Source organism: Oryx dammah, unplaced genomic scaffold (assembly GCF_014754425.2).
Source record: "Oryx dammah isolate SB20612 unplaced genomic scaffold, SCBI_Odam_1.1 HiC_scaffold_16, whole genome shotgun sequence".
NCBI lineage: Eukaryota > Metazoa > Chordata > Mammalia > Artiodactyla > Bovidae > Oryx > Oryx dammah.
The window spans coordinates 61314744-61339853 of record NW_024070200.1 but is presented as its reverse complement, the minus strand read 5'-3'; the positions used below and the strand labels follow the sequence as shown (position 1 = coordinate 61339853).

General features: G+C 52.1%; 1 protein-coding gene across 2 annotated transcripts in view; it reads right to left on the bottom strand.

Moving 5' to 3' along the window:
* The window catches only part of SYNM (synemin), a 25362-nt gene extending 10130 nt beyond the window's left edge, over positions 1 to 15232 (bottom strand). Inside the window, exons 1-2 of one of the 2 annotated variants that reach the window (XM_040257010.1) lie at positions 14347 to 15232; positions 6341 to 6465 (exon numbers count right to left, since the gene is read on the bottom strand). In XM_040257010.1, coding sequence (XP_040112944.1) covers positions 6341 to 6465; positions 14347 to 15156 — 935 coding nt within the window. In that variant the 5' untranslated portion in view covers positions 15157 to 15232. The remainder of the gene's footprint in view (positions 1 to 6340; positions 6466 to 14346) is intronic. The other variant, XM_040257011.1, reaches the window with a different exon arrangement.
* Positions 15233 to 25110: the final 9878 nt, after the last annotated feature.

Genomic DNA, 25110 nt, shown 5'->3' with positions numbered 1-25110 from the left:
CGGCGGGCTACTGGTGGGCTGCCCTCTATGGGGTCGCACAGAGTCCGACCGACTGAAGCGACTTAGCAGCAGCAGCAGCAGCCCCTGACACAGGCGGGTGTCAGGCAGGCAGTGGTGCCAGGCGCCTCTGGCCATCACCTCTGTGCTGGGGGTGAACACACACGTGGAATGTCTGTCAAATCCAGACACAGGGAAAAAAAAAAAAAACGGAGGCAAAAAACAAGATTAGGAATAAAGCAGAAAAGAGAAAGCACAGGGAGTGGTGAGCAGAGAAACTGCCAGAATCAGGTTGCCAGGATTCAAACCCTGCCACTTCCTAGTCCTGTGACTCTGGCAAGCTGCTCAACCCTGTGGCTCAGCTTCTACATTTCTGAAACAGGGAGCACTGTTTGTAGTGCTAATTAACAGAGGACAGGTTTATGGTGCTAATTAATAAAGTGACTAGAAAGTTCTGGCAACAATGGCTGTCACAGAATACATGCTCAGTAAAGGTCAGCCATCCTGGTCACCTACATCATTTTCTACTGGCCTAAGAAAAAAGCTGATTTTCCATTAACGAAAATAATTCAAGAAGGGTAGAGATTCTGGATTACCTAAAGCCACGGTTAACTGAGGGCTAATTCATTTACACAATGATGTGGGGCTAACGACCAGCTGGATCCGTTGATCCTTGATTCTAACTGTCTATCCTTAAAACTACAAGATTTTATTAACTTCAGGTTTTTCACCTCATAGGCAGAAAAGTCTCAGCATTACACATTTTTATAAGTTTTCCCAAAGCAGGATTCAACTTTTAAAATAACAAAATGTATTTATCCAAGAACTTGAGAATTTCCAAGAAATGTTTTCTTTTGAACAAATACATAAAAAGGTATAGGTGGTCTTAAAAATAATGGAGCAACCAGAAACATCATTAAAATGATAAAATTACCAGCATTAGGCACTATCTGTATTGTAAACCAAGACACTGGATATTCTCAGTTAAAACCCACCACGTCTGCCCACTGAGATCAGATAAAAGGGGTTCTGTATGTACATCCTCCCCCAACACAGACACATCAACACAAAGACCCTAAAGGACTTTGCCATGAAGTCCCCAGACAGGAAATCTTTGCACTACACTTCAGTATCTGGCCAGGCAAGACTACCTTTAGTGTTTGAGAAATCCTTTGGCCCTGCTCTCCATTTTTCCAGGGGAAACTTAGAACTATTATACTCTCCACTCCCAAAACATAAAAAAAGGCTTTATAAATTCTGATGGAGATTTCATCATCTGTACCCCGGACCAGAAATCCAAGAGGGGGCCCTGCTTACCCTCAGTTTTGTCATTTCTGGACTCAGCTTACTCTGGGTAGTTCTGCATCTTTTGTTTCAATTTTGACTATCTTCCCCACCCCCCAGTATGTTTTCTAACAGCTTACTCTTAATGATGGGGTTTTGTCCTCTTTTGGTGTGGGGGGTAGGGAGGGGGTATTCTCTATTTTTCAACTGTTTCTACAAATTCTCAATCTGTAGCTTGTAGGACTGATCTTTATGTCAGCAGCAAGGGTCTCAGGACATGGTGGGTTCTGAATACTGTCGTACTCCTATCCCCCTTTCCCTACCCTTCAAGGCCCAACTCAAATCCCACAAACCTTGAAAAGCTCTCAGGCTACCCTGGCCTGAAGCTCACCATTCCCTCTCTGAACCATCAGTACCAGACCCTATCACCAGCGGGAACCCGTGTGCAGTATTTTCTTGGAACGTGCATTCTATTAACATCTTCTTTGACTTTTCACCAAAGCACACATCTCCCTCTTCCCGTGACACCCCCTCACCTCCCCCTCTTCTGCATATGATGTTCAAACCTCTGCCATCCTCCAAGGCCCAGATCAACGTCACCTCCCTCGAGAAACTTCCCCTGATTCTCACAACTCCCTTCTGACTCCAGAAGCCCTGCACTTGGGGACGTGTCTTATGTCCCGTGGTGTAAGAGGCTCCCTCTGTCCACGTGGCCTTATCCTCAGCACGCGGCTGCACACTTGTGACCCTCACTGAGCAGGCATCATACCCTGCATGCGGACCGTCTCCAGAGCAGCCTGAGTGCACAGACCCCAGCTCACAGAACACAGCTTCACAGGCGAGGTTCTTGCCCACCCATCACACGTGCTCCTCCATTGACAGCCCCTAAAACCAAGCTGCCCAAATGCTTGGCCTTGCTACAGACACGTTAGCTCAGTCCTCAGGTCCTTACTTCGGCTGCCCCCTCGGCCTGAAAGGCCCTTTCCTCATGGTCTCTTCCTGGCTGTCCTCTCTGCAAGACTCAGCGCTGTCTCTTCCAGGAAGCCAGCTCTGCGTGCTCCACCAGCCCCTCGCTAGGACTGCCCGTCCTTTGTCCTGTCCTCCAGCCTGCTGGGAGACAGGCTTAGAGCTTTCTGGATGCCCCCGGGGGGCTCTACAGACAGCAGTGTGGGGACAGGTCACCTGGGATCCTGTCACAGGAAACTCTGATCAGGGTGGGCCCAAGGCATCCCAGAAGCCTGAGGTGCCAAGTGACGCCAACACTGCAGGTCTGCAGGCCTGCGTGAGCAGGGCCCTGGAACAGCGCTTCTCTGCCCTGGGTGCACCTGCAACCACCCTTGCAGCTGAAGCACGACCACGCTCGGGCCCACCTGGCACCAGGTAACGGGAACATCTAGGACTGGGCCCAGGAGCTGCCGCTTCATCAGTTTCTCTGGGTGACACCCACGTGCAGACGCGGCCTAGAACCAAGCCCTTGCCTGTTTCTGAGCATCTCCCCACCGTCTCTCAGCCCCTCGTAAACAAACACTCCCCCTTCAGCGTGATGGTGGACAAGCATCTCCTGCCGCGCACGACACGACCGGCGACAGGCAGACGAGAGCGAGCGCAGCCGTGCCCACCTGCCTCCTCCGCACCCCCCTTCTCACGGCAGCCTCGGCCCGGCCCAGCCCGGGGCTCCTGCCCACTAGTGGGTTGCTGTTTCCTCCTCCAGAGGGTCTTCCCAACCCAGGGATCAAACCCAGGTCAGGTTTCAGGAAGATTCTTTACCACTGAACCACCAGGAAGGCTATAAACTATAAGCTTATATCTATTAATTATGTGTTATACCACTCTGTTATTATTTTATTGTTTCTTCTTCACGGTGAAGGTTACTGGAAAGGGTCAGACACCTGGGTTTGGAAGGGTTCACGGCACTTGAGAACTGGCCTCCACACAGTGCAGAGTCAGCCACGCTGGGCTGCACTTCCAGCTTCCCGGAGACCAGCCCGCCCCTCCCGTGGGAAGCCTGTGGTCAGGGTGACAGTTGATGAGCAGCACTGGGGGGCGGCCGCGACGGGGAACAGTCCAGCCGCGAGGGGGAGCAACGATGGCTGCAGCACTCGGGGCGGCGAGCAGCCGTGTGGCGCGGGCCCCAGCACCGTGGTCCCCGCCGCCCTTCGGGAGGCAGCAGAGGGAAGAGCAACCTCCCAGGGACTGCAAGTCAAGGTTCGTAAAGACCAAACGGGCACTTGTGAAGAGTTTTCGGACCTGGGCTCAGAATTTGGGCAGGAGCACAAAGTACCGAGAGAGTCACGTGAGACACAACAAGGATTTATCTTCAGGACACTTAGCAGTGATGGGAAATGCCAGGCTCTGGGCTGCTACAAAGAAACGGTCAGATTCAGCTGCCTGCATGCCCTCCAGGTCTGCAGGCGGCTCCGGTCTCAGAGCTGAGCCCTGGGGGCTGGCGGCAGTTCTAACCACAGGGCCGGGCTCCCCATCTCCCCCAAGTTCACCTGGCCTTCAGAAAGGCACAGTGACATCAGTCACCCACTTCCTGGGAAAGACTGATGCCTCCTACACTCCTAGGAGATGGCCACGTCAGTTCCTAATGGGTGAGAAAAATGGATGCCCAGCCACAGACAGGAGTGAACTCTGTCCCTGCGGATGTGAGCGAAAAAAGTTCAACCACCACCAAGAGAAAAGCTAAAAACACGCTAAGCCTTGAGGAAAGCTGAGCTGGGAGAGTTGTAAACACCTCCCAGGAAGGGGAGGCCCTGACCTCTCAGGCAAGAGGCCCGCCTGTACGCGCTGACTTCCCACGACAGGGAAGTGGGGACAGGACACAAAAGCCCGGAAAGATGAGGCATAAAGTCAGAGTCTCTGGACTTTTACAGAGGACGTTTACAGAAAGGAAACAGGAAGATCCAACATGCTCTCTAGAGAAAAGACTCCCTCAAAACCAGGCCTCACCTAACACGGCACAGGTGTGGGTTTTCTAGGCAGCCCAGCATCTGCCCTGGAAGGCTAGGCCTCCGCCCCGTCTCAGCCCGTGGGACTCGGGGAAGGCGACCCCTCCGAGCACTCTGTTCCTCGGGCCAAGTGCAGGCATGGGGCCCAGCAGAGCCAGAGGGGCCCTGGGAATCCTGCTGGGAAAGGTGCCCCTCCTCTGTCCACGAGTCTGAGGGCTGCATGGGCGCCTTCCTGCCATGGTGGGGGCAGAGCAAGGAAGGGACCAGAGACACAGGGCCAGACCACCAGCAGAGCCACCCAGGAACCGAACCCACTGTGCTGACTGGAGGGCTTTTATCAGTTTTGTGACGAACAAGAGCCTCTTTTGACTTGAGCCAGTCTGAGAAGGGCTTCTGTCATTAACAAGTGACAAAAATCCTAATTAATGCTTCCCTCCCCCAAACAAAGCCCAACTATTTTGATGTCTTCCTTCTTAGTAAAGTTTAGCTTATCTCACTCAGCTGTGTTTGAACAGCCTGCTGATCTGACTTGGCAGCACTCACCCCATGAGGTTTCTGCGGAGAACGTGGGGAGATGGATCTTGGGAAACAGACTGGCAAGTACCGCCTCTGCCCTCCCTGGTGCCCTGACCCCCCCACCAGCTTGGCCCCGGGACCATCCCTCAGTTCAGGTGGAGGGTCCGTGCCCCTGGGCAGGCCTGGCCTCTTAGTGACCCCTGTGGGTCCTGCCCAGGGCCTGCTCCCTCTTCACCGATGGTAACAAGAGCCCTGGCCAAAGGCTGGCTGAGGCAGGTCTTCCAGAAAGTGGAGAATCGCTGAGGCTGGCCCCAGGCTCCAATGTGGACGCCCAGCTTACACTCGTGGGAAAGAAAGCTGTTTCTAGATGCACATCAGAGCAGCCAGGTCGCTCTGATGTTCAGAGTGAGGGTAAGATCAGGACACCCCACAGGCAGCCCCCAGGGCGTGCTGATCCGGGCTGGGCTCTGTCCCGGCCACGTGCTCCAGCCCGGAAAGTGGGGGTTGGTGGACCTCGGTCCCCTCCTCCCTGCTCCAGGTCTAACTTGCCCATCTGCTGACGACGATGGCACTGACGACCAGGCCTCCTGGGATCAGCCAGGGCCAAGGCTCCAAAGCTCACCCACACCCACGACTGATTCACGCTCACAGCAACCACGAGTCAGCGGGCATCGAGTCCACTTTACACGGCTTGGTGGTTAAGGCACAGGCCCCACACCAGCCTGGATGCCTGCTTCTAGACCCTTCCCTCACGTGCCAAAGTGGTGCATGGCGTCCACCACCTGAAGGGCGACACAGGCAGCGAGCAGCCTCAAAGGACTCAGCACTACGTTGGGCAGGCAGTGAGGGCTCAGTAACCACGGTCATCTCACAAGTGAGGTACCTGGTCCCTGAAAGTCCTTCCACTGTAAGCATCTGCGATCTGGGGCCCCCTGTCCTGTCCTCATTGCTCAAGAAAGCTGCAAGCGGTGTGAGGTGCCACCTCAGCCAGTGATGGCTCATCCCTGGGGGCAGGAGGTGGGCGCTAAGGGCAAGTACCACTCTGCGACCCACAGGTCATGCCAGGAAGGGCACAGCCTCCGCCCCTCTGAGGGCTCTGTGACTGTTTCATCTGGGTCGATCGAATTCAAGTCAACATCTTCATAAAGCCAGGCACCTGGAGCTCCCTGCTGATCTTTGGTGAGAGACGAGTTTCTTGAAGGATGAACCCCTGGAGACAGAGTCAGAGCCCCGGGTTTGAACCAACAGCACAACAACTGGCAGATGGACTCAGACTTTCTGGGTCCGAGTCCTGGTCCTCTCCTTTCTAGGCCTGTAACTAACACGGTACCTAATCCCTAGGATCTAGGGAGCTGGCGTGTGTAGAGCTCTTCACCGGTTCCCTAGACATGCAAAGGGCAGGCAAGGGGGCAAAACTCAGCTACTCCCAGCACCAGGGGGTGCCCGCTCTGTGATCTGAGTGGGGCCCTGCCCCCCTCCTCGCTCTGGCCCTGGACACCTGGCTTGGCCACCCTGGGGGCTGCTCCTTGCTGTGACAAAGCCACCGCACGGAGCCTGCAGGGGCTGTAAAGTGCTCAGTGCAGTGCCCTTACCTGTAGGTTGCCACCTCCAGGCTGAGGCCAGTCTTCACCTGCACGAGCTCCTGGTAGTCCCGCAGCCGGTCAGCCATGGCCAAGGTGAGGGCTGCCTTCTCATCCTCCAGGTAGGCGATCTCTCTCTAAAGAGAACAGAAGTTGTGGGGGTCAGGGGGCTGAGCTCTGCAGGGTCCAACACAGAAAGAGATGAAAATTTTCCAGATTTATTAAAAACAGTCATTGCAAGGACAATTTTTAAATACTGTATTTCTCCCACCTGGAAAAGTTTTTTTTTTTTTTAATCACTTAAGGAAGATGTGATTAGCACACAGAATTTTCTGTTCATACTCCCTAATAAATATTGTAAAGCATTTCTACACCTTAGACATCAGTCAGCATAGGTAAGTAAATACACTAACACTGGCAAAGTAAGATGCTATTTAAAATAAGCCAAGACTAGAAAGCAGGGATTTTACTATATTTAAAACAGAAGTCACTCAGATCTGAAACAGAATTTCCCCCACACTCACAATTTGCCCAGTTATATAAGCTGATAAACAGACTTCTTTGCTTCACGTAGACAAGCTACTTTAAAATTGTCTGGGAGAAAGTTACATTAATTTGACAAGAAAATATTCAGGGCATAAATGTCAAAAGTCAGACCTGGATATAAACCTTCATGACTGTTCTCATTCAGTTCAGTTCAGTTGTTCAGTCGTGTCCGACTCTTTGCAACCCCATGAATCGCAGCACGCCAGGCCTCCCTGTCCATCACCAACTCCCAGAGTTCACTCAGACTCACGTCCATCGAGTCACTGATGCCATCCAGCCATCTCATCCTGTCGTCCCCTTCTCCTCCTGCCCCCAATCCCTCCAGGCATCAGAGTCCTTTCCAATGAGTCAACTCTTCACATGAGGTGGCCAAAGTACTGGAGTTTCAGCTTTAGTTATCATTCCTTCCAATGAACACCCAGGGCTGATCTCCTTTAGAATGGACTGGTTGGATCTCCTTGCAGTCCAAGGGACTCTCAAGAGTCTTCTCCAACATCACAGTTCAAAAGCATCAATTCTTTGGTGCTCAGCCTTCTTCACAGTCCAACTCTCACATCCATACATGACCACAGGAAAAACCACAGCCTGGACTAGACATTCTCATAGCACATGGTTAATAAGAGCTCCTGGGCACGTGTTTACACTGTCCCCACGGCAGTTCCGCTCCCACAGGGTTAACTGCATCTGTCCGTGTCCGCTGGCTGGGAGACATCGCAGGGCGCTGCCTCCCGCACTCCCCACTCCCCTGCCTCCCCCCATCTCCACCCCCGTCTCTAGAAAAATGTCCTTTACATGAGTCATACAACACAGAACTGGTGAACCGGATTTGAAATGAAATGACCAAGATAATACTACCTTCCTCAAAATGTACCAGTTTAAATCGACAATATATTTTAATAAACACAATGGTTTCATTTATACCATTTCCCAGTTCTGCACTACTCTGCATTAACAGTTTTACATAGCATTTTATAGTTATGCCAGGGAATAATTAGCTGAACAAATACTTAGAACTTTGAGTAAGTCCACATACTTTAACTTCTGGTTTGCAATTATTTCTGAATACAATTAACTAAAAAGCTTACATTCTTAGACAGTTATCTTTGTGGAATTTAAAAATTGTAAGACTATTGGGAGAAGGAAATCTATTTTCATTTATCACATGATCCCTCCATCAAAGGCACCTGGCAACATGCCGACCATCTGAAATCAATACAGAGTCTATGCAACTAAGGAGTGAATGCAACTAAGGTCTCACACTGGATTTACCAAGCATGACCAGCATGTAAATGATTCTGCCTCTCATAGCAGTTCTATACATCCAAACTAATAATTGCTGCATGTTCTTTTCATCTATATAAAGTAAGCTAAAACAAAAACTGAAGCTACTTCGCTTTGAAAGCAAAAGAGTAATTTTAAAGCAAAGCAGTAAATTTAAGAAGCGCGGCTGCTGCTGCATCACTTCAGTCGTGTCCGACTCTGTGCGACCCCATAGACGGCAGCCCACCAGGCTCTGCCGTCCCTGGGATTCTCCAGGCAAGAACACTGGAGTGGGTTGCCATTTCCCACTAGGTAGTATCATATTGAAAAGCAGAGACATTACTTTGCCAACAAAGGTCCGTCTAGTCAAGGCTATGGTTTTTCCTGTGGTCATGTATGGATGTGAGAGTTGGACTGTGAAGAAGGTTGAGCACCAAAGAATTGATGCTTTTGAACTGTGGTGTTGGAGAAGACTCTTGAGAGTCCCTTGGACTGCAAAGAGATCCAACCAGTCCATTCTGAAGGAGATCAGCCCTGGGATTTCTTTGGAAGGAATGATGCTAAAGCTGAAACTCCAGTACTTTGGCCACCTCATGCAAAGAGTTGACTCTTTGGAAAAGACTCTGATGCTGGGAGGGATTGGGGGCAGGAGGAGAAGGGGACGACAGAGGATGAGATGGCTGGATGGCATCAGTGACTCGATGGACGTGAGTCTGAGTGAACTCCGGGAGTTGGTGATGGACAGGGAGGCCTGGCGTGCTGCGATTCATGGGGTCGCAGAGTTGGACACGACTGAGCGACAGAACTGAACTGAACTGAGGTAGTATCTGAGGGTGGATAAGTGTAAACACCCTCCAAAACTGGCATTATAAATAGGTAAAGAGGTTCATCAAAGCAGACCATTGGCCACTCTTGATTTAAGTGACAGTTACCAGAATTTGGTCACACATGACATTCACGTATTCTGTAGTTAAGTCTCAGTGTTAAAACCCCATGTTCCCCCATTTTAGAGGAAGTATAAACTCAGGTACAAGCTTACAGTATGAAATGCTGTGTAAACATAAGTATATGAATCCTTCCTACTAGAGGAAATTCTACCTAAACATTAAAATTTGATGACATATAGTAATGTCTTTGCAGGGAAGTTCAATTATTGCTAAAATGCTTAGGAAAAGAACCAGACATATTCAGTTCTCTAACCACAAACCTCCTAGGCAAGTCAAGATCTCCCAGCCATGCCAAGGAGGTAGCACGAAGATTTTTCTCCCTCCCAGGGGCCCAGAAGAGTTCTGTACCCCCACAAAATAGAGGGAAAATCAAACTGTGTTTAAGTTACAATAAGAGCAGTTCCAACCGCATTCCCACATGAGTCAAGTCTTCCTAAACTGTCAAAGGAAAACTCATTGACTTTTGGAAGCAGGAAACGTAAGAATTACTGGCTCCCAGCAGTCTCCACAGGAATTGTAACCCATCCTGCTGGTTGAATAATGTGTCATACTTGGCCTCCAGTTCTCAGACCCTGGGCCAGGCAAAGGCACTTGAGCCTGACACACAGCAGCAAATTCTAACCCAGGCAGAGCAGTTCTGCCGAGTGATACAAGAGCTGGGGAAAAAGGTCACCTTTTCAGTTGCTATTTTAGAGAACTTCTGGGTGCCTCACAACAGATGATGAAATGCAAGCTACACAAGGGAAAGCATGCTGCACTCAGTGTCCAAAGAATTCTTTCTCTCCACCCAACCTGAGCGGCTCCTAGCTAAGCACATCACCCAGACACAAGAGGAAGAGCGTGCAAAGGTCACCTTGAATGCTGGAGCTCGAGGGAATTTAAATACTGTGATAACCTCATTTAGATGCAAAAACTAAAAGTAAGTGTTAATAACAATGCATTGACTGGATGCTAAGTATTTGCAGCTCTGACCCAGGCCACATTCTGAACTCCAGGCTCATCATTTTATGTTATGAGAGCAGGTGGCTATCTCAGAGGCATTTCAAACCCAACTCTGCTCTCCCACTGAAGCCTGCATTCCTGCACCAACCCTGTTCCTCCAGCTCCTCTGGCCCCAAGCCCTGGAGAGGACTTGATTTCCCCCTCTCTCCCACCACGTCCAATCCATCTGCAAAGCCTATGGGCTTCAACTTCAGGGTGAAGTCCGACCTCTGCCCTTCGCTGCTGCCCATGGCCCAGTCCTCCAGCACCTCCTGTCTTGATGGCAAGGTCTCCGAAAGAGATTGCCCTGCTCCCACCTGTGTGGTTGGAACTGCACTTATCTCAACTTACAGTCTGATTTTCCTCCTCTTATTTTGCGGGGTGCAGAACTGTTCTGGGAGGGAGAGAATTTTTGTGTTACCTCTTTGGCATGGCTCGGAGATCTTGACCTGCTTAGCAGATTTGCAGTTAGAGCACTGAATGTTTCTGATATTTTTGTTTCTAAGCATTTTAACAATAATTAAATTTCTCTGCTACAGTCCATGGGGTCACAAAGAGTTGGAAACGACCAATGCGACTTAGCACGCACAAACTTCTTTGCAAAGAAGTCATGTGCAACACAGCAGCCAAGGAGACTCCATGAAATGACACAGGTCACTCATCTCTGCACAGAGCCCTCCAGCAGCCTTCCGCACACTCAGAGCAGAAGCAGCCCAGGGCCTGCGGCGGCTCCCTCTCCTTCCCCCACGCACCCCGGTCACACCCGCCCCTGAACACCGCACTGCTTCCACCTCCAGACCTGTGAGGTCAAGGTCTTGTCCGTTGAGTCTGTTTTGTTCCCTGCTGTACCCCCAGGACTTTAGGGGCCAGCTTGGCACACTACGTGCTCAACGTGGGCTACTTTCATCACCCCTAGCTCACAGATGGGGAAACGGAGAACATGGCAGAGCCAGAAATGAGACCTAAGCAGGGCACCTAAACTGACTCCATTACAATCAAAAGAAAGTTCTCAGTCATTCATACCTCGGCGGTTGTGTAAGCTGTCCAGGGCAGGCCTCGAGGCTAAAAGCACACTTTCACAAGCCAAAATCTCTGTGTTTATGGGTAAGGCTGGTGTAAATCACAAACGTCTTCCAGTTTTTGCCTGAACTCCCTTCCTGCAGACTGGGAGGCTGGGTTCAAGTGATCTGTGCTCGGTCACTCAGTTGTGACCAACTCTTTGTGGCCCCATGAACTGTAGCCCGCCAGGCTCCCCTGTCCATGGAATTTTCCAGGCAAGAATATTGGAGTGGGTCGCCATTTCCTTCTCCAGGGGATCTTCTCAACCCAGGGATCAAACCCGCATATCTTACATCTCCTGCAGTGGCAGGCGGATTCTTTACCACCCCACCATCTGGGAAGCTTCAAGAAATCTGAACTACACACAAATGCTGGGGACTTGGATGTCAGTTCATCAAACTTCTCTGGCAAATCTGAGGCAAGGGGCCTACCAGACAGGCCTAAGGCATGTAGGCCATCTGGGAAAGCCCACTTTCCCCAGGGAGACCTGGCAGGCAGCTTTCCCCTCGAGCTGCAGACGCCGCCCAGAGCCTGGATACTATGTGGGGGTTCCTGCCTCCAAATAGGGGTTTCCATTAAACCATTCGGGAAACAGAAGAAAGTAAATGAATGACTTAACTCTAAAACTATTCTAACAGCAGCCAGCTGGAAGGGCCTGAAAGCATTTTAGAATCGTAGATTAACAGGCACCTCTGTGCTAGTCCTTAGGAAGAACAGGGGTCATCACTGTATGAAAGCAAAATGAACACTGGTTTAAAGTCCATTTTAACAGGACAGACAGCAGAGAGGGAATACTGCCCAGTGGTTAGTTGCTCAAGCAATGAGGCTGCAATCAAATCCAGGCTTAGCTACTTACTAACTGGGTGACCTATGGGCCTCAGTTTCATCATGGCAAGATGGGGCAAATATTGGTACCCACTTCCTAAGACTGGCATGAGGACTGAGAGTGAAAACACATGTGATGGGCTTCGTACCTGTGGTACCCAGCATACAAGAAGCTAATTCTTAGTAATGAAACTTTTATTACATTAAGTTAGTTAAATCAGGTCTTCTATTTCCAGTCTCCCCAGGATAGCTTCTTTAGAATTTGAAGACCTCAGGAGCTTGGGGTTAAATCATCAATACTCACTCTTAAACAAAATTTCTAGCATTTCTACACTCCTTAAAAATAAAACACTAATGCTTGGTGTTGAGAGTCTTTTGGAATGCAACTTGAAATATAGTTGCTTTAAGCTAACTGATGAAAGATTCAGAGTATGGATAAGGAAATACACAGTACGATAAAGCCTGCAAGTCCTTATCAACATTTTCCTTCAGCTTTATTTTAGTGGAATGAAGCAAATTCCAATAAGAGAAGTACTACTGGGCAGGACAATGGGGTCCTGGTTCTGGGTCAGGTGTGACCCCAGGGAAGGGCCCTGGAGTTCCAGTGTCAAAGAAGGTAATCTGAACTGCATGTCAAGTGCCCACCTCTACTGGAATCAGAGGAACTCTGCTTCTATCTGTTTCATATCTGGGGGTGCACTTAGGAGTAACAGGGAGCAAAAAGGTTCTGCTGCTAAAAGGAACACTGAAACCAGAGCTTCCAGGTCCAAAATGAGCCCTGTGGGCTATGACTGCAAATGAATGGTGAGGATTGAGCCCACGAAACACGCCTCAAAGAAGGCTTTTCCAAAGCTGCTTGCACAGCAGGGACCCTTGACGTGTAGCAGGGGTTCCCTACAAAGGGGTTCAGTAGGCAGGGAGCTTGGCAGACACTTCCCTTTGGTTAAAAGCTCCATGAAAGCCTACGTTAAAGACACTTTCTAGCTTTCACTCAACACAGAACATAGGGCCCTCTGGACCTGGTGTCCCTGGCCACTGTCACTGGAAAGGGAAGCACGGTAGTGCAGAGGAAGTTCTGGAAACCAGCACACACTTCGCTACTCCCTGTCCTCACCCCAGCTACAACCCTGGCAAGAGGCTTTTGCAAACCATGAGGCAAAGGCTTAAAAACCCACGTTTCAAAAGACTAAGTTCCAAACAACTGAGTACTGTTTCACTTCGAGATTTGCCATCCAGACTCCAGCTCTTTGACCAGGGAAGCCCCAGGGCAGTGCTAAGGACCAGGGGCAATCAACAGATACCTGCTGATTAATCGTACCTATGACGTCACCACAGGCCCCTCTGCCACAGCGGCTTCCTTTACTTCCTTCACTTGTTTTTAAAAAGGCACAAAATCACCCCAACACAAACTGTTAACTTGAAGCTACAAATGGTTTCCTTTCAGATATTTCTGAGTTTGTGTGGATGCGTCTTAAACTGTCATCCTGAGAACTAATGACAGTAGTAGGACTGGGGAATATTTTCAATTCTAGCGCAGTCTGGGGAGAATCGGGGCTAACCGCAGGACTGGGCTGGGTGTACAGGTTATAAACCAGCCACAGGTGTCACCCTGTCAGTGTGAGAAGCCTGAGCTTCTCTTCTCTGGACGAGAAACTGTTTATAGTACCTGCACTTGTAATAACATCCTGCCAGACACCTGCCTTAACCCAGCTTCTACCCAGAGATCTGGCATCAGCATGTATTGTGAGGAAAACATCTCTGATCAAGTTCTCTTCATTAAGATCGCTGCCCCTCCCAGAAACAAACAAGGCGGTGGCGGCCCAGGGAGCCCCGACCAGCTGCTTCCCACAGGGAAACCATTCTGGCAAAATAAAAACCCGATTTGGAAGACAATTTACGTTTTCCCCAAAGGCGTCCTACTGTGCAACGGTGCTGCCACTTTGAACGACTCAGGATAAGGGCTCGGCATTGCCTAGAAACCTCGCAACGCTGGGGCCTGAGGAGGAAGGAGCTGTCACCTCTGGAAGTCACTCTGGGGGGCTTCCTGGTCGACTTTAAAGTGAACTCGGTCCCTGAAGTACAGGAAATAGCTAAGAGAGCCTGGGGCCTAGGGAGGCACTGGTCAGGGTGCACCCGGCCCGCCGAGGGCTACAGAGACTGACGAGCGGCGCAGGACCCCGCCCCTGGGCACGGAGAGCCATCGCACCGCACTCGACGCCCAGCCGGGGATCCTGAGGCCGCGCCGCGGAGTCGGGCGGTCCCTTCGGCGCCGGGGTCCCCAGGGGCACCCCCTGGGCCGGGCCCGCCCGGCGAGGACGCCGCGCCCGGCCTGAATGCGGCGCCGTCCCGGGACCCGCCACCCGCCGGGCGCCCGGGGCCGGGGCGTTCCGGCTCACCGACCTGCCGCTCCTCGGCCTGCAGCTCGGACGCCTCGCGCACCCGCAGCAGCTCCTCCTCCAGCAGCGCCCGCAGCTGCTCCAGCTCGAGCGCCTCGCGCCTCAGGTCCTCCGCCTCCCGCGCGCACAGCCGCGCCTCCTCCTCGGCCTCGCGCCGGCTCTCCCGGCCGCGCCGCAGCGCCTCCTCCAGCTCGCGCACCTCGTCCTCGTACTGCTGCACGGTCTCCCGCCAGGCCTCGGCCACCAGCAGCGCGCAGTCCTCGTGCAGCTCCCGCAGGCGCGGCGGGGGCGCGGCAGGGCCGGCGACGCGGCCGCGGTAGCGCAAGGTCAGGGCGGCGGCGCGCGAACGAAGCTCCCGCACGTCGCGCTCGCGGGCCGCGTCCAGGCCGCGGCGCTCGGCCTGCAGGCGGCCCAGCAGCGCCTCGAGGGCGGCGCGCGCCGCCAGCTCCTCCTGCAGCTCGCGGCGCTGCGAGTCGAGCTCCGCGTCCAGGCGGCCGCGGGCGGCGCGCTCCTCCTCGCCCAGCAGCTGCAGCTCCCGCAGCTCGCGCCGCAGGGCGTCCCGCTCGCCCTGCGCCAGAGCCGTGGCCCAGCTCAGCTCGTCCAGCTGCCGCCGCAGGCCGCGCGCCTCCTCCGCGCAGCGGGCCTCCGCCTCGGCCCACAGCCCCTCTTGGCCGCGCCGGCCGCGCAGCTCCTCCTCCAGGAGCAGGTTCTCTCGCTCCAGCTCCCGCACCCGGCACACGTAATCGTACAGCCGGGCGTTGAGCTCCTGCAGCTCGGCCTTCTCAGGACCTGTATGAAGCCGCCAGGACAGCATCTTGCTGGGGTGCGGGTCTCCCCCGGCCGCCTGCTTCCCTCCGAACCCGGTCTTGTCCCCTCCGCCGCGCCGCCCCGGCCCCGCCGCCGCTCCGGAGGCCCGCAGACTGTGGCGAGAGCCGGCGCGCGGCGGCTCCTGGTCCGCCCGGCGGGCGGGAGTGGGCGCGGCCTCCAGCCAATCAGGGCGCGGCTCGAGAGGGCACCGTGGCCGCGCGGCGCCCCCTGCCGGCTTGATCGTGGCCCCGCCCGGCCGTCCAGCCCCGGAACAGTCCGGAAAACCGCGGGCGGGCTCGCAGAAGGAATACCCAGGAGCTCAGGTCAGTGCAGCCGCTTAGTCGTGTCCGACCCTTTGCGACCCCATGGACTGCAGCACGCCAGGCCTCCCTGTCCATCACCAACTCCCGGAGTTTACCCAAATGCATGTCCATCGAGTCAGGGATGCCACCCAACCATCTCATCTTCTGTAGTCCCCTTCTCCTCCCGCCTCCAATCTTTCCCAGCATCAGGGTCTTTTCCAATGAGTCAGTTCTTCTCATCAGGTGGCCAAAGTATTGGAGTTTCAGCCTCGGCATCAGTCCTTCCAATGAACACCCAGGACTGATTTCCGCAGGGTTCCCCGTTACGGTCCTCTGTTCACCCGGGTGCACATCGCCACCTGGCCGTTGCTTGTCAGGCTGCACAGCTGCTGTGATGTCAGCACCCAGACCACTCTGGAAGTCCCATCAGTACGAGCATCTCTGCTGGGCCACACGGGCACTGTGGAGCGGCTCTCAGCCTGCAGGCATTTGTTCTCAATTCCTCAACTCTCCTCGTTATCAGGGCTTCTATCCCACCTCTTCCGGCTTCGCAGGGTAGGAGAGCCTTCTCAGGGACCAGGGGATCTCCGGCAGGATGCTTTGCTCTGATTCATCAGGTTTTCTTTGCCGCGGTGCCCTTCAGGGAATTGGATTTTGAAACTTAAAACTCTTCTCCTACTTACGCTTGAAATCCTGTCCCCGAGAAACATCCACTGCTATAACTGCCCAGTTTGGGAAAAGTTATGGGAAATAGCAGGTGGAAAAAAATGAAGTACCACTGGCTAATCTTTCAAAATCATACCATTCTGCATCATATGTAATCTTCACCAAACTGTAGCTCAGAGAAGTTGAGCCACTTGCCTAAAGACACACAGTTTCTACATTTGGGAATAGAAATATTAGTAGTTGTGATCCCAGGAGCAGACTTGAGCAAGAAGAGTCCAGCCAGAAAAGAGACACACTGAGAGAAGGGAATGATGAGTGGGCTATAAGAAACGACTTACAAAGGCGTGGATGTGATTGGGCAGCGTCAGGAACCAGCAAGAGCAAAAAGCCATTAGCCCCCCCTAGAGGCAGAGGGAGGGAACTGTGGTGGCTGAGCCTGACGGAGCAGAAGCTGTAGAACGCATCCCAGGAGGGAGCAGAAGGAAAACCCAAGCCTTCGCTCTCCTTGCTCTCCCATATCCTGCAAGTGGCTGTCAGTGTGGAACCCAGAAGTCCTTGGGGCCTGGCAGGGGTACGCTGGGGTCAGATTCTAATGGCTTGTGAGAGCCAACTGTTAAATGATCAGTAATGTTGTGAGCCAGTTGTTAAAAGCTATTGTTAGGAAATAATTCCAGTAGTCATGTACAGATGTGAGAGCTGGACCATAAAGAAGGCAGAGTGCCAAAGAATTGATGCTTTTGAACTGTGGTATTGGGGAAGACTCTCAAGACTGCAAGGAGATCAAACCAATCAATCCTAAAGGAAATCAGTCCTGAATATTCATTGGAAGGGCTGATGCTGAAGCTGAAACTCCAATACTCTGGCCACCTGGTGCAAAGAGCCAACTCATTGGAAAAGACTCTGATGCTGAGAAAGATTGAGGGCAGGAGAAGAGGGAAACAGAGGATGGGATGGTTGGATGGCATCACCAATTCAATGGACACAAACTTGGGCAAACTCCAGGAGATTGTGATGGACAGGGAAGCCTGGCGTGCTACAGTCCACAAGGTCGCAAAGAGTCAGATACAACTTGGTGAATGAACAAACAAGGAAATAATAGCCAGCTATTGTTAAAAATGAAATAGCATATGTTTACCATTAATTATACAAAAATGAAACAAACATTTAAAAATCACTTCCTATTTAGTTTAGTGCCTTTTGCTATTATCTGTTCTTGAAGTTATTGAAGTTATTCTGTCTGTAGGACAGAAATGCTATATAACCCATGCTACTTGTCCCTACCCAATTCCACATTCACTGCCTTCATTTTGGTAGCTTGAGTATTCAGACTGCAGAAATCAGTAAATGGTTTGCTAATCATCAACTTATTTATTATTCTGTCGATTGTCTAGACTCAAAGAAGTGATGGAGAACATGTTAATAATGCAAATGAAACTCGTGTGTTGTGTCTGAAAGTACTGAATTTCGATAGCACAAAAATTTGGGGAAATATCCTTCCAGTGTTTCAAAATTATTATCCGAGTTAGCAAAGAAGTTGCTTCCAGTTAAGAATGATGTCACTTGTTTATTTCACCTTTTTTTTTTAAGGTAAACAAAAATATCAACCAACATTCATGTCATAGTACACTCATTTATCAATTACGATCACAGATTGATGAGGGACACCAGAGTTCTCTAAAAATCAACGAATGCATTCTGCAGGAATCAATTTGCTATATGGAATTTATGATAAGAAATATAGTATACGTCATTATTGTTTGTAATAAAAAAAATGTAAAATTGCTGCCATATAAACAAATACACTTTTATATTAACAGTTTAAAGCCAATAAAAAAGAACTGCAGTCCTCATTTTATTTTTGACATCCTTCTGTTCAAAATAGTGGGAAATCTAAGCTGTAGGAAAGAATATATATATGCATATATATTTTTTATACATACCTATAAGTGTATGTGATTAATAAAATCATTTTTACCTTGAGGTTTTAAAATTGCCTGTAAACATTTTTTCTAGAATTGGCCCCATATGGAAGAAATTGCTCCCCACTGTGGTAAAACACGGAGAAGGCAATGGTAGCCCACTCCAGTACTCTTGCCTGGAAAATCCCATGTATGGAGGAGCCTGGTAGGCTGCCATCTATGGGATCGCACAGAGTCGGACACGACTGAAGCGACTTAGCTGCAGCAGCGGTAAAACGATGGTTTAGATTTTTCTTTTAACCACAGCCCCCTCTGACAGGCTAAACACCTCCAGAATTATCTACCTCTGCTGCTGCTGCTGCTGCTAAATCGCTTCAGTCGTGTCCAACTCTGTGCTACCCCATAAACGGCAGCCCACCAGGTTCCACCGTCCCTGGGATTCTCCCAGGCAAGAACACTGGAGTGGGTTGCCATTTCCTTCTCCAATGGATGAAAGTGAAAAGTGAAAGTGAAGTTGCTCAGTCGTGTCCGACTCTTAACGACCCCATGGACTACAGCCTACCAGGCTCCTCCATCCATGGGATTTTCCAGGCAAGAGTACTGGAGTGGGGTGCCATTGCCTTCTCCGATTATCTACCACACCTGTTACCAATTTCAGTGAAAACGGGACTCAGGGATATCAGAGAACTGGAGAGAAGAACGTTCCATTTTAGCCTCACTTACTGTCAGTAGGCTGATAGATGCTTGTCACCAGCTGAACAAATGCACGGCGGTGGGATGCCCAGATCTCTGTCCCCTGCCCTTGAGCCTTGAGCCCGAAAGAGAAGTGGGAATTTTCTTGACTTCCCGGCAAGCGGCGCAGCCTAAGAACGGCGAGCGCACACAGGTCTCCAAGGCCGCTCCTGGCAAGACGCTCTGCTCTGCCCTGCTCTGCCCTCCTCTGTCCTCTGCCCTCCTCTGCCTGGCTCTGCCCTCCTCTGCCCTCCTCTGCCCTCTGCCCTCCTCTGCCTGCTTCTGCCGTGTACTGCCCTCCCTCTGCCCACCTCTGCCCTGCTCTGCCCACCTCTGCCCTGCTCTGCTCTCTTCTGCCCTCTGCCCTGCTCTGCCCTCTTCTGCCCTCTGCCCTGCTCTGCCCACCTCTGCCCTGCTCTGCCCTCTTCTGCCCTGCGCGAGGTAGATGGTTGCAGAGCAGGCACCCAGGCCGTTTCCCGGGAAGCCCCAGAAGCTGCACAGAGCCAGAGGACATGCCTTTTCCACCGGCCCCTGGACTGGGCTGGGGAAATGGGAACAGCTGGTCTTTGCTTGGAGAACCCAGAGCTGAGTGGCCAGTGGCCAGGGGCCCTCCCAGGTGTGGTGGAACAATTAGGGGTGGGGAGGGAACAATTAAAGAATTCCCCCACCCCAACCCCCTATCCACCAGAGAAAGGGGAGGCAGGCAGAAAGCCAAGCCAGAAAGGTATTCCTGACTTTTGATGCTAAACATGTGGGCTCTAGAGGCTCGGAGATGCAACGGTAGAGAGACAGCTCGGAGGGACGGCAGAGCAGGTGGCTGGAGAGATGGGGTTTCCAGAGAGATGAGGAAAGATCCCCTCCGGTGGGGGCAGGGGAGAGCAATGAAGGGGACCGCTGAGAGCACGGTAGTTCTTGAGGGGCTCTGGAGAGGGGGACCCTGTGCCCCTTCCTGGGCAGACCTGCACGGAGACAGCACCATGCCTCATGGTGGGCCAGGAGCGGGGCCGTGGGCCGCCTGCCCAGTGCCCCGGGGAGCTGGCAGGCTGAGGGGGAGGGAGGGCCTTTCTGAAGTGCCTGCCTCCAGCGTAGGTGAGGCCAGAGCACAGCACCCTTCAGAAGGGGCAGAGGACCTGAGGGAGGCCCCTGAAGGATGGGTGATGCCAAGAGAGCCGGCTCTCAGGTGCCTGCGTGCAAGTTAGGAAGAAGGGCACGGAGGCGCCCAGGTCCATAACTAGTCTGCGGGTGGGTCCAGGTCCATAGCTAGTCTGTGGGTGGGTCCTTGCTAGGAGGCAGCCCTGCCCCACACCCACAGCTTAGCAGGTCAGCACAGGCGGGGGTTCAGTCCCCCTAGTGCAATTACACTTGTGCAGCGGACCACCCGCTTAACTGTCCCTGGGGGCCCGCCATCTCAGTCTTTGCCTACGTGTGTGAAGACCTCGGGCTTGGATGCCAGCACAGACAGGTGCCATAAGGTCCAGGGAGGTCCCCAGTGCCCTGTGCCTCGGCCCTGTGTAAGTCTCTGGTGCAGCCCCAAAGGGACCTAGAACCTTCGACTGATAGATGTTGAGTCTCCATCACCCTGCTGGGACTTGGGGCCCTGAATAGAAAATAGGTTGAGACACAGAGTGAACCAATCTGGCGTGACTCCCTACACACCCAGGTTTGTGAGCTGGGAGGCACGTGTGCCACCCAGCAGGTCTGGCCGGGGAGCAGATGAAGCAAGAGAATGCAGGGGCCACTGGAAGGTCTGTGCCGGGCTCGGTGACACGAGGGGACAGAGCTGCCTCGTGCCTGGCACCTTCCAGCTGCGTGGCCATGAACACAGCCAACCTTCCAAGCAGTGTCCTCATCTGCGTGACAGTGAAGGCGAAGTAGCTCGTGGAGAACCCCTGGGTTTGGGTCCTACTGTGTCCGATCTGGACCCTCACCGTGCCAGGCACTGTTCTGAACTCTTGATGTGGATTTACTCACATCATCAGCACCACCCAGGAAGCAGGTTCCAGCAGCTCTGCTTTAGTGATGAGGAAAAGGAGCCACAGTGCGTTCTGCTTGGCCAGGGCCAGGCAAGTAGCAAGTGACAGGATTCGGGCCCGCCCTGGTCTCACCCACTCCCACATCGTACTATGTGAAGCTCAGCGTGCAGTGCCTGGACGCAGTGCCCAGGAAGTGTCAGTCATCCTCACAGGTGAAGCCCAGGAATCACACAGGCTCAGGGGAGTTGGAGGAGATGCTCAGGACCCAGGGGACGGATGCAGACAACAGGCAGCTCAGTGGGGCTCCCAGGGAGAGTGAGGCTAGCAAGCAGGAGGGAGGCTTGGATTTTGAACCTTCCACATCCTTCTTGGTAAAGTGAAGAAAACTCCTGCTTCATTGCAAGAACTAAAGAAGAAGAGAATGCAAGGCCTTTAGGCGATGGTGGTGGTTTAGTCACTAAGTCGTGTCCGACTGTTTCAACCTCATGGACTGCAGCCTGCCAGGCTCCTCTGTCCATGCGATTTCCCAGGCAAGAATACTGAAGTGGGTTGCCATTTCTTTCTCCAGTGGATCTTCCTGGCCCAAGGATCAAATCCACATCTAGTACGTTGCAGATGGATTCTTTACCACTGAACCACCAGAGAAACCAAGGCCTCCAGGACGCAGCGTCTTTGTGGCCTACCTCATTTAGAAAACCGAATCCAGACACACTTGCTTGGAGACCAGAAACGTCCCTACTCTGTCACGGCTCTTCTTGCTATTTCGAGAGGGCAGCTCGTTTGTTTATCTCTGTTTCATAGGAGCACAACAGGTGTTTGTTGGAGTAGGGGCTGCCTTTTTTAAAGGTGCAAAAATAGCATTTGTCATATGAAAAAAAAAAAAAAGTGCAGTAACTTAACCTGCACAACCTCTGTCTCTTACTTTGGAAATCCATAACATAGACATTGCAAATGAACTTGAGAAGGGTCCCAAGTGGCAAAGAGACATCCCCTGGTTAATCTTCCCAACAGGAGCAGGACTCATATTTCATCTTAAGAACTAAAAAAAGAAGAATCTTCCATCAAAGAACAGCATGTCTTCTGTTACTGCCCTGAACATATTTTCCATGGTGGGATAATTCAGAAGGAGCTCTTGAGTCCCTCCTCTGTGCCAAGGACAGGGCTGGGCACTGCAAACACAGGACAGAGGGAGACACAGCCCCTTTCCTCGGGGACCTGGGCTCCGGGGGGCACGGGAGGCTTCAGGAGGATGTCGGATTTCCTCCACGCTGCCTCGAATGTGTGTTTCCTCCTCTCTGCAAGATCACCAGTCACTCATCGAGACTTCTAGTCTCTGTCTACCCTTGGATGCTCTAATCTCGTGGCTTTGAATACCAACCACTTACCAGAGACCCTCAAACATATGACTCAGTCCCCGACTGTTCCTCTGAATGCACTGAGTCCTGGGCCAGGGTACTGTTTAGAACGTAACTCTGGTACGTCCCTCCTCTTACAGGAGAGTCAGGAGGATACTTTGCAGCCCTAAGTGTCAGAGTCGGTTTGAACCTGGTCATGGGCACCCAGCCACTCTGGAAAGAAGTGGCTATTCCCCTTTCCCTGGTGTGAATGGCTGTCCTCCCTTTGGGGAAGGCCCTGGAGATCACATGTACTTCTTCTTGGAGGTGGTTAGGTCCTGCCTGCTGTTGATGGGATCAGGTCTGAGAGCTGACTCAGGCCTGGAAATCAGGCCGTGACCTACCATGCCTGTGTCTATTCATGATGGTTTGTCACCAGCCCCGTTTCTTTTCCCCAGAACATCGTGTTCTGTGAGTCATCTCTGTAGATCCCTGGGTCATTGCTCTTCCCCCAGGTTACCATTCGTAGGTGGCTGCTCATCGCAGTGACTCTTCTCGTCTGGCTCCTGACACCTACAGGCTGCCCTCTGCTCTCCGCTGGGCTCTTGCCCAGTAGTTCTCACTACCATATCGGGGTGCTGAGACTAGTGCCAGGCTTGACCTAGAACTTTGTAGAAATGTACATTTCCCAGCCCCAAACCCAAGCCTCTGAATCAAACCCTTCAGCTTCTGACAAGCCCTGTGATTGAGTCTGCTGCTGCTGCTAAGTCGCTTCAGTCGTGTCCAACTCTGTGCGACCCCATAGACGGCAGCCCACCAGACTCCGCCATCCCTGGGATTCTCCAGGCAAGAACACTGGAGTGGGTTGTCATTTCCTTCTCCAATGCATGAAAGTGAAAAGTGAAAGTGAAGTCGCTCAGTCATGTCGGAATCTTAGCAACCCCATGGACTGCAGCCCACCAGTCTCCTCTGTCCATGGGATTTTCCAGGCAAGAGTACTAGAGTGGGGTGCTGTTGTCTTCTCTGTTATTGAATTTAATGCCCGCTAAAGTTTGAGAACCACTACCGCCTTGCCACCACCCCCGCCAGAGAGGTCCCCGTCTATCATCAGCCCCTCCTCCTGCAGAAGCCACCACGGAGCTTCTCAGTGATGCCTCGTCCCCTCCCTCGTGAGTGCCTTATCTAGGCAGTAGATGGAGTGTCCACACAGCCTCCCAAGGAGCAAGGCCAGCCAGGGGGGTTTCTGTCTTATGGCCACTTCTCGAATCTTTTGTTCCCTTCCTCCATGGTTTGCTATGGAAGATTTGGTGTCTCTGCTTCCGTTAATGTGGGCTGGCCCGGCAGCACACCAGCACAGTCACCGGGGCCATCACAGGAGTGTGCCCACCCCAGTGACTCCCGGACCCAGCCCCGCAGGACCACCAAGGCCTGCTCCTCCAGCTACTGCTCGTAGCCAGGCTCTGTAGCACCTTCGATGGGTAACTCCTGTCCATCCTGTGCAGACCCAGCACTTTTCCAGTTGGCTTTTCTGAGGTGTCCACCTAGATACAGCTCTGGGAGGCAGCAGGAAGACAGCGCTCGAGCCTGGAAGCACCTGCTCCTTCTGTGGCCTCTGCATGGCCTTCTTGCAGAGGCAGGCTCTATAATCCGACAGGAGAGAAGGCCACTTCTACGGTCCCGGGGAACACAGAGGTCCAAGCTTCTCATCTACAGTACCCAGATACCCTGTGCCTAGTCTCCGAGCCCCACTCCTTCCCCATAAGGAAGGTAGACTTGGCCGGCGTGAGAACGCAGCCTTCCCAGAAGTGCTTCCCTTAGGAAGCACCGTGCCTGGCCTCCCATCCTGTCTGACTTCTTCTTGCAGGAGAACAAACAAGTAGCAACTCTGACTCTCACACTTCACTTAAAATTGCTTAGCAGCAGGGCTGAGGACATGTTCTTTCTTAATGAGTCGGGGCACTTAGCAAACAGCTATCTGATTCCACAGTCTCTCTGCTTGCTATTTCCTTCACACCTCTCCCAAGTCCGTGCACCAGTAGTGCGTTCCCTCTGCCAATATCCTGTCCTAATTCATCAAGGGGGAAAGTCTTAGCAGTCACACCATGACACCACCGTGGGAACTCCTCCTACTCAATCCAAAAACAAAATTAAGAAAAAACTTCATTTACAGTGCCGCTAAAAAAAAAAAAAAAGGATAAAATACTTAGGACTCAAGTTTATGAAAGAAGTACAAGGCTTACACTCTGAAAACTACAAAATATCATTGAAACAAGCTACCGCTGCTACTGCTGCTAAGACGCCTCAGTCATGTCCGACAAGTTAAGGAAGATTTTAATATAATAAATGGAAAGACATCCCATGTTCATGGATTGGAAGGTTTCATACTGTTGAGACGGCATCATACGCACACACACATAACTCAGGTACACACGTATCCATAGTTCCTTTTCTATCTACCCTCAAGCATGAGCACATGAGTGCCTCCAGATCCCTCCAGAATCCCAGGTTCATTCCACCCTCCCTTCTCCCTTTGCTTATCTGTAACTTCTTTCTCCAACAGTGAGAAGCCTGGCCCGCCTTCTCCGCAGTATTTTCCCTTATTTGTCCACCCTAGGATACACGTAAAGTAGCTTCTCCGTAGTCTCTTTCTTTTTAATGTTTGTGTATTTGGCTGCATCGGGTCTTAGCACTCTCTAGTTGTGGTGCTTGGGCTCAGCCGTTGCAGAGAAGGAGCTTAGTTGATCTGCGGCATGTGGGACCCTCAATCCTTGACCAGGGATCAAACCCACATCCCCTGTGATACAAGGCAGATTCTTAACCACTGGACCACCAGGGAAGTCCCTCCATAGTCTTTATAAAGCCCAAGTCAGATCACTCCTCTGCTCAAAACCCTCCCACACCTTCCCATTTCACTCAGAGTAAACCCTAGTCCTTGACCCCCTGTGGCCTCCAGGGCACTACCACATTGACCCCTAAGACCTGTCTCTTAGAGTCTTATCTTACGTAGACCCGTAAGACCTCTTCTCCTTTGTGTT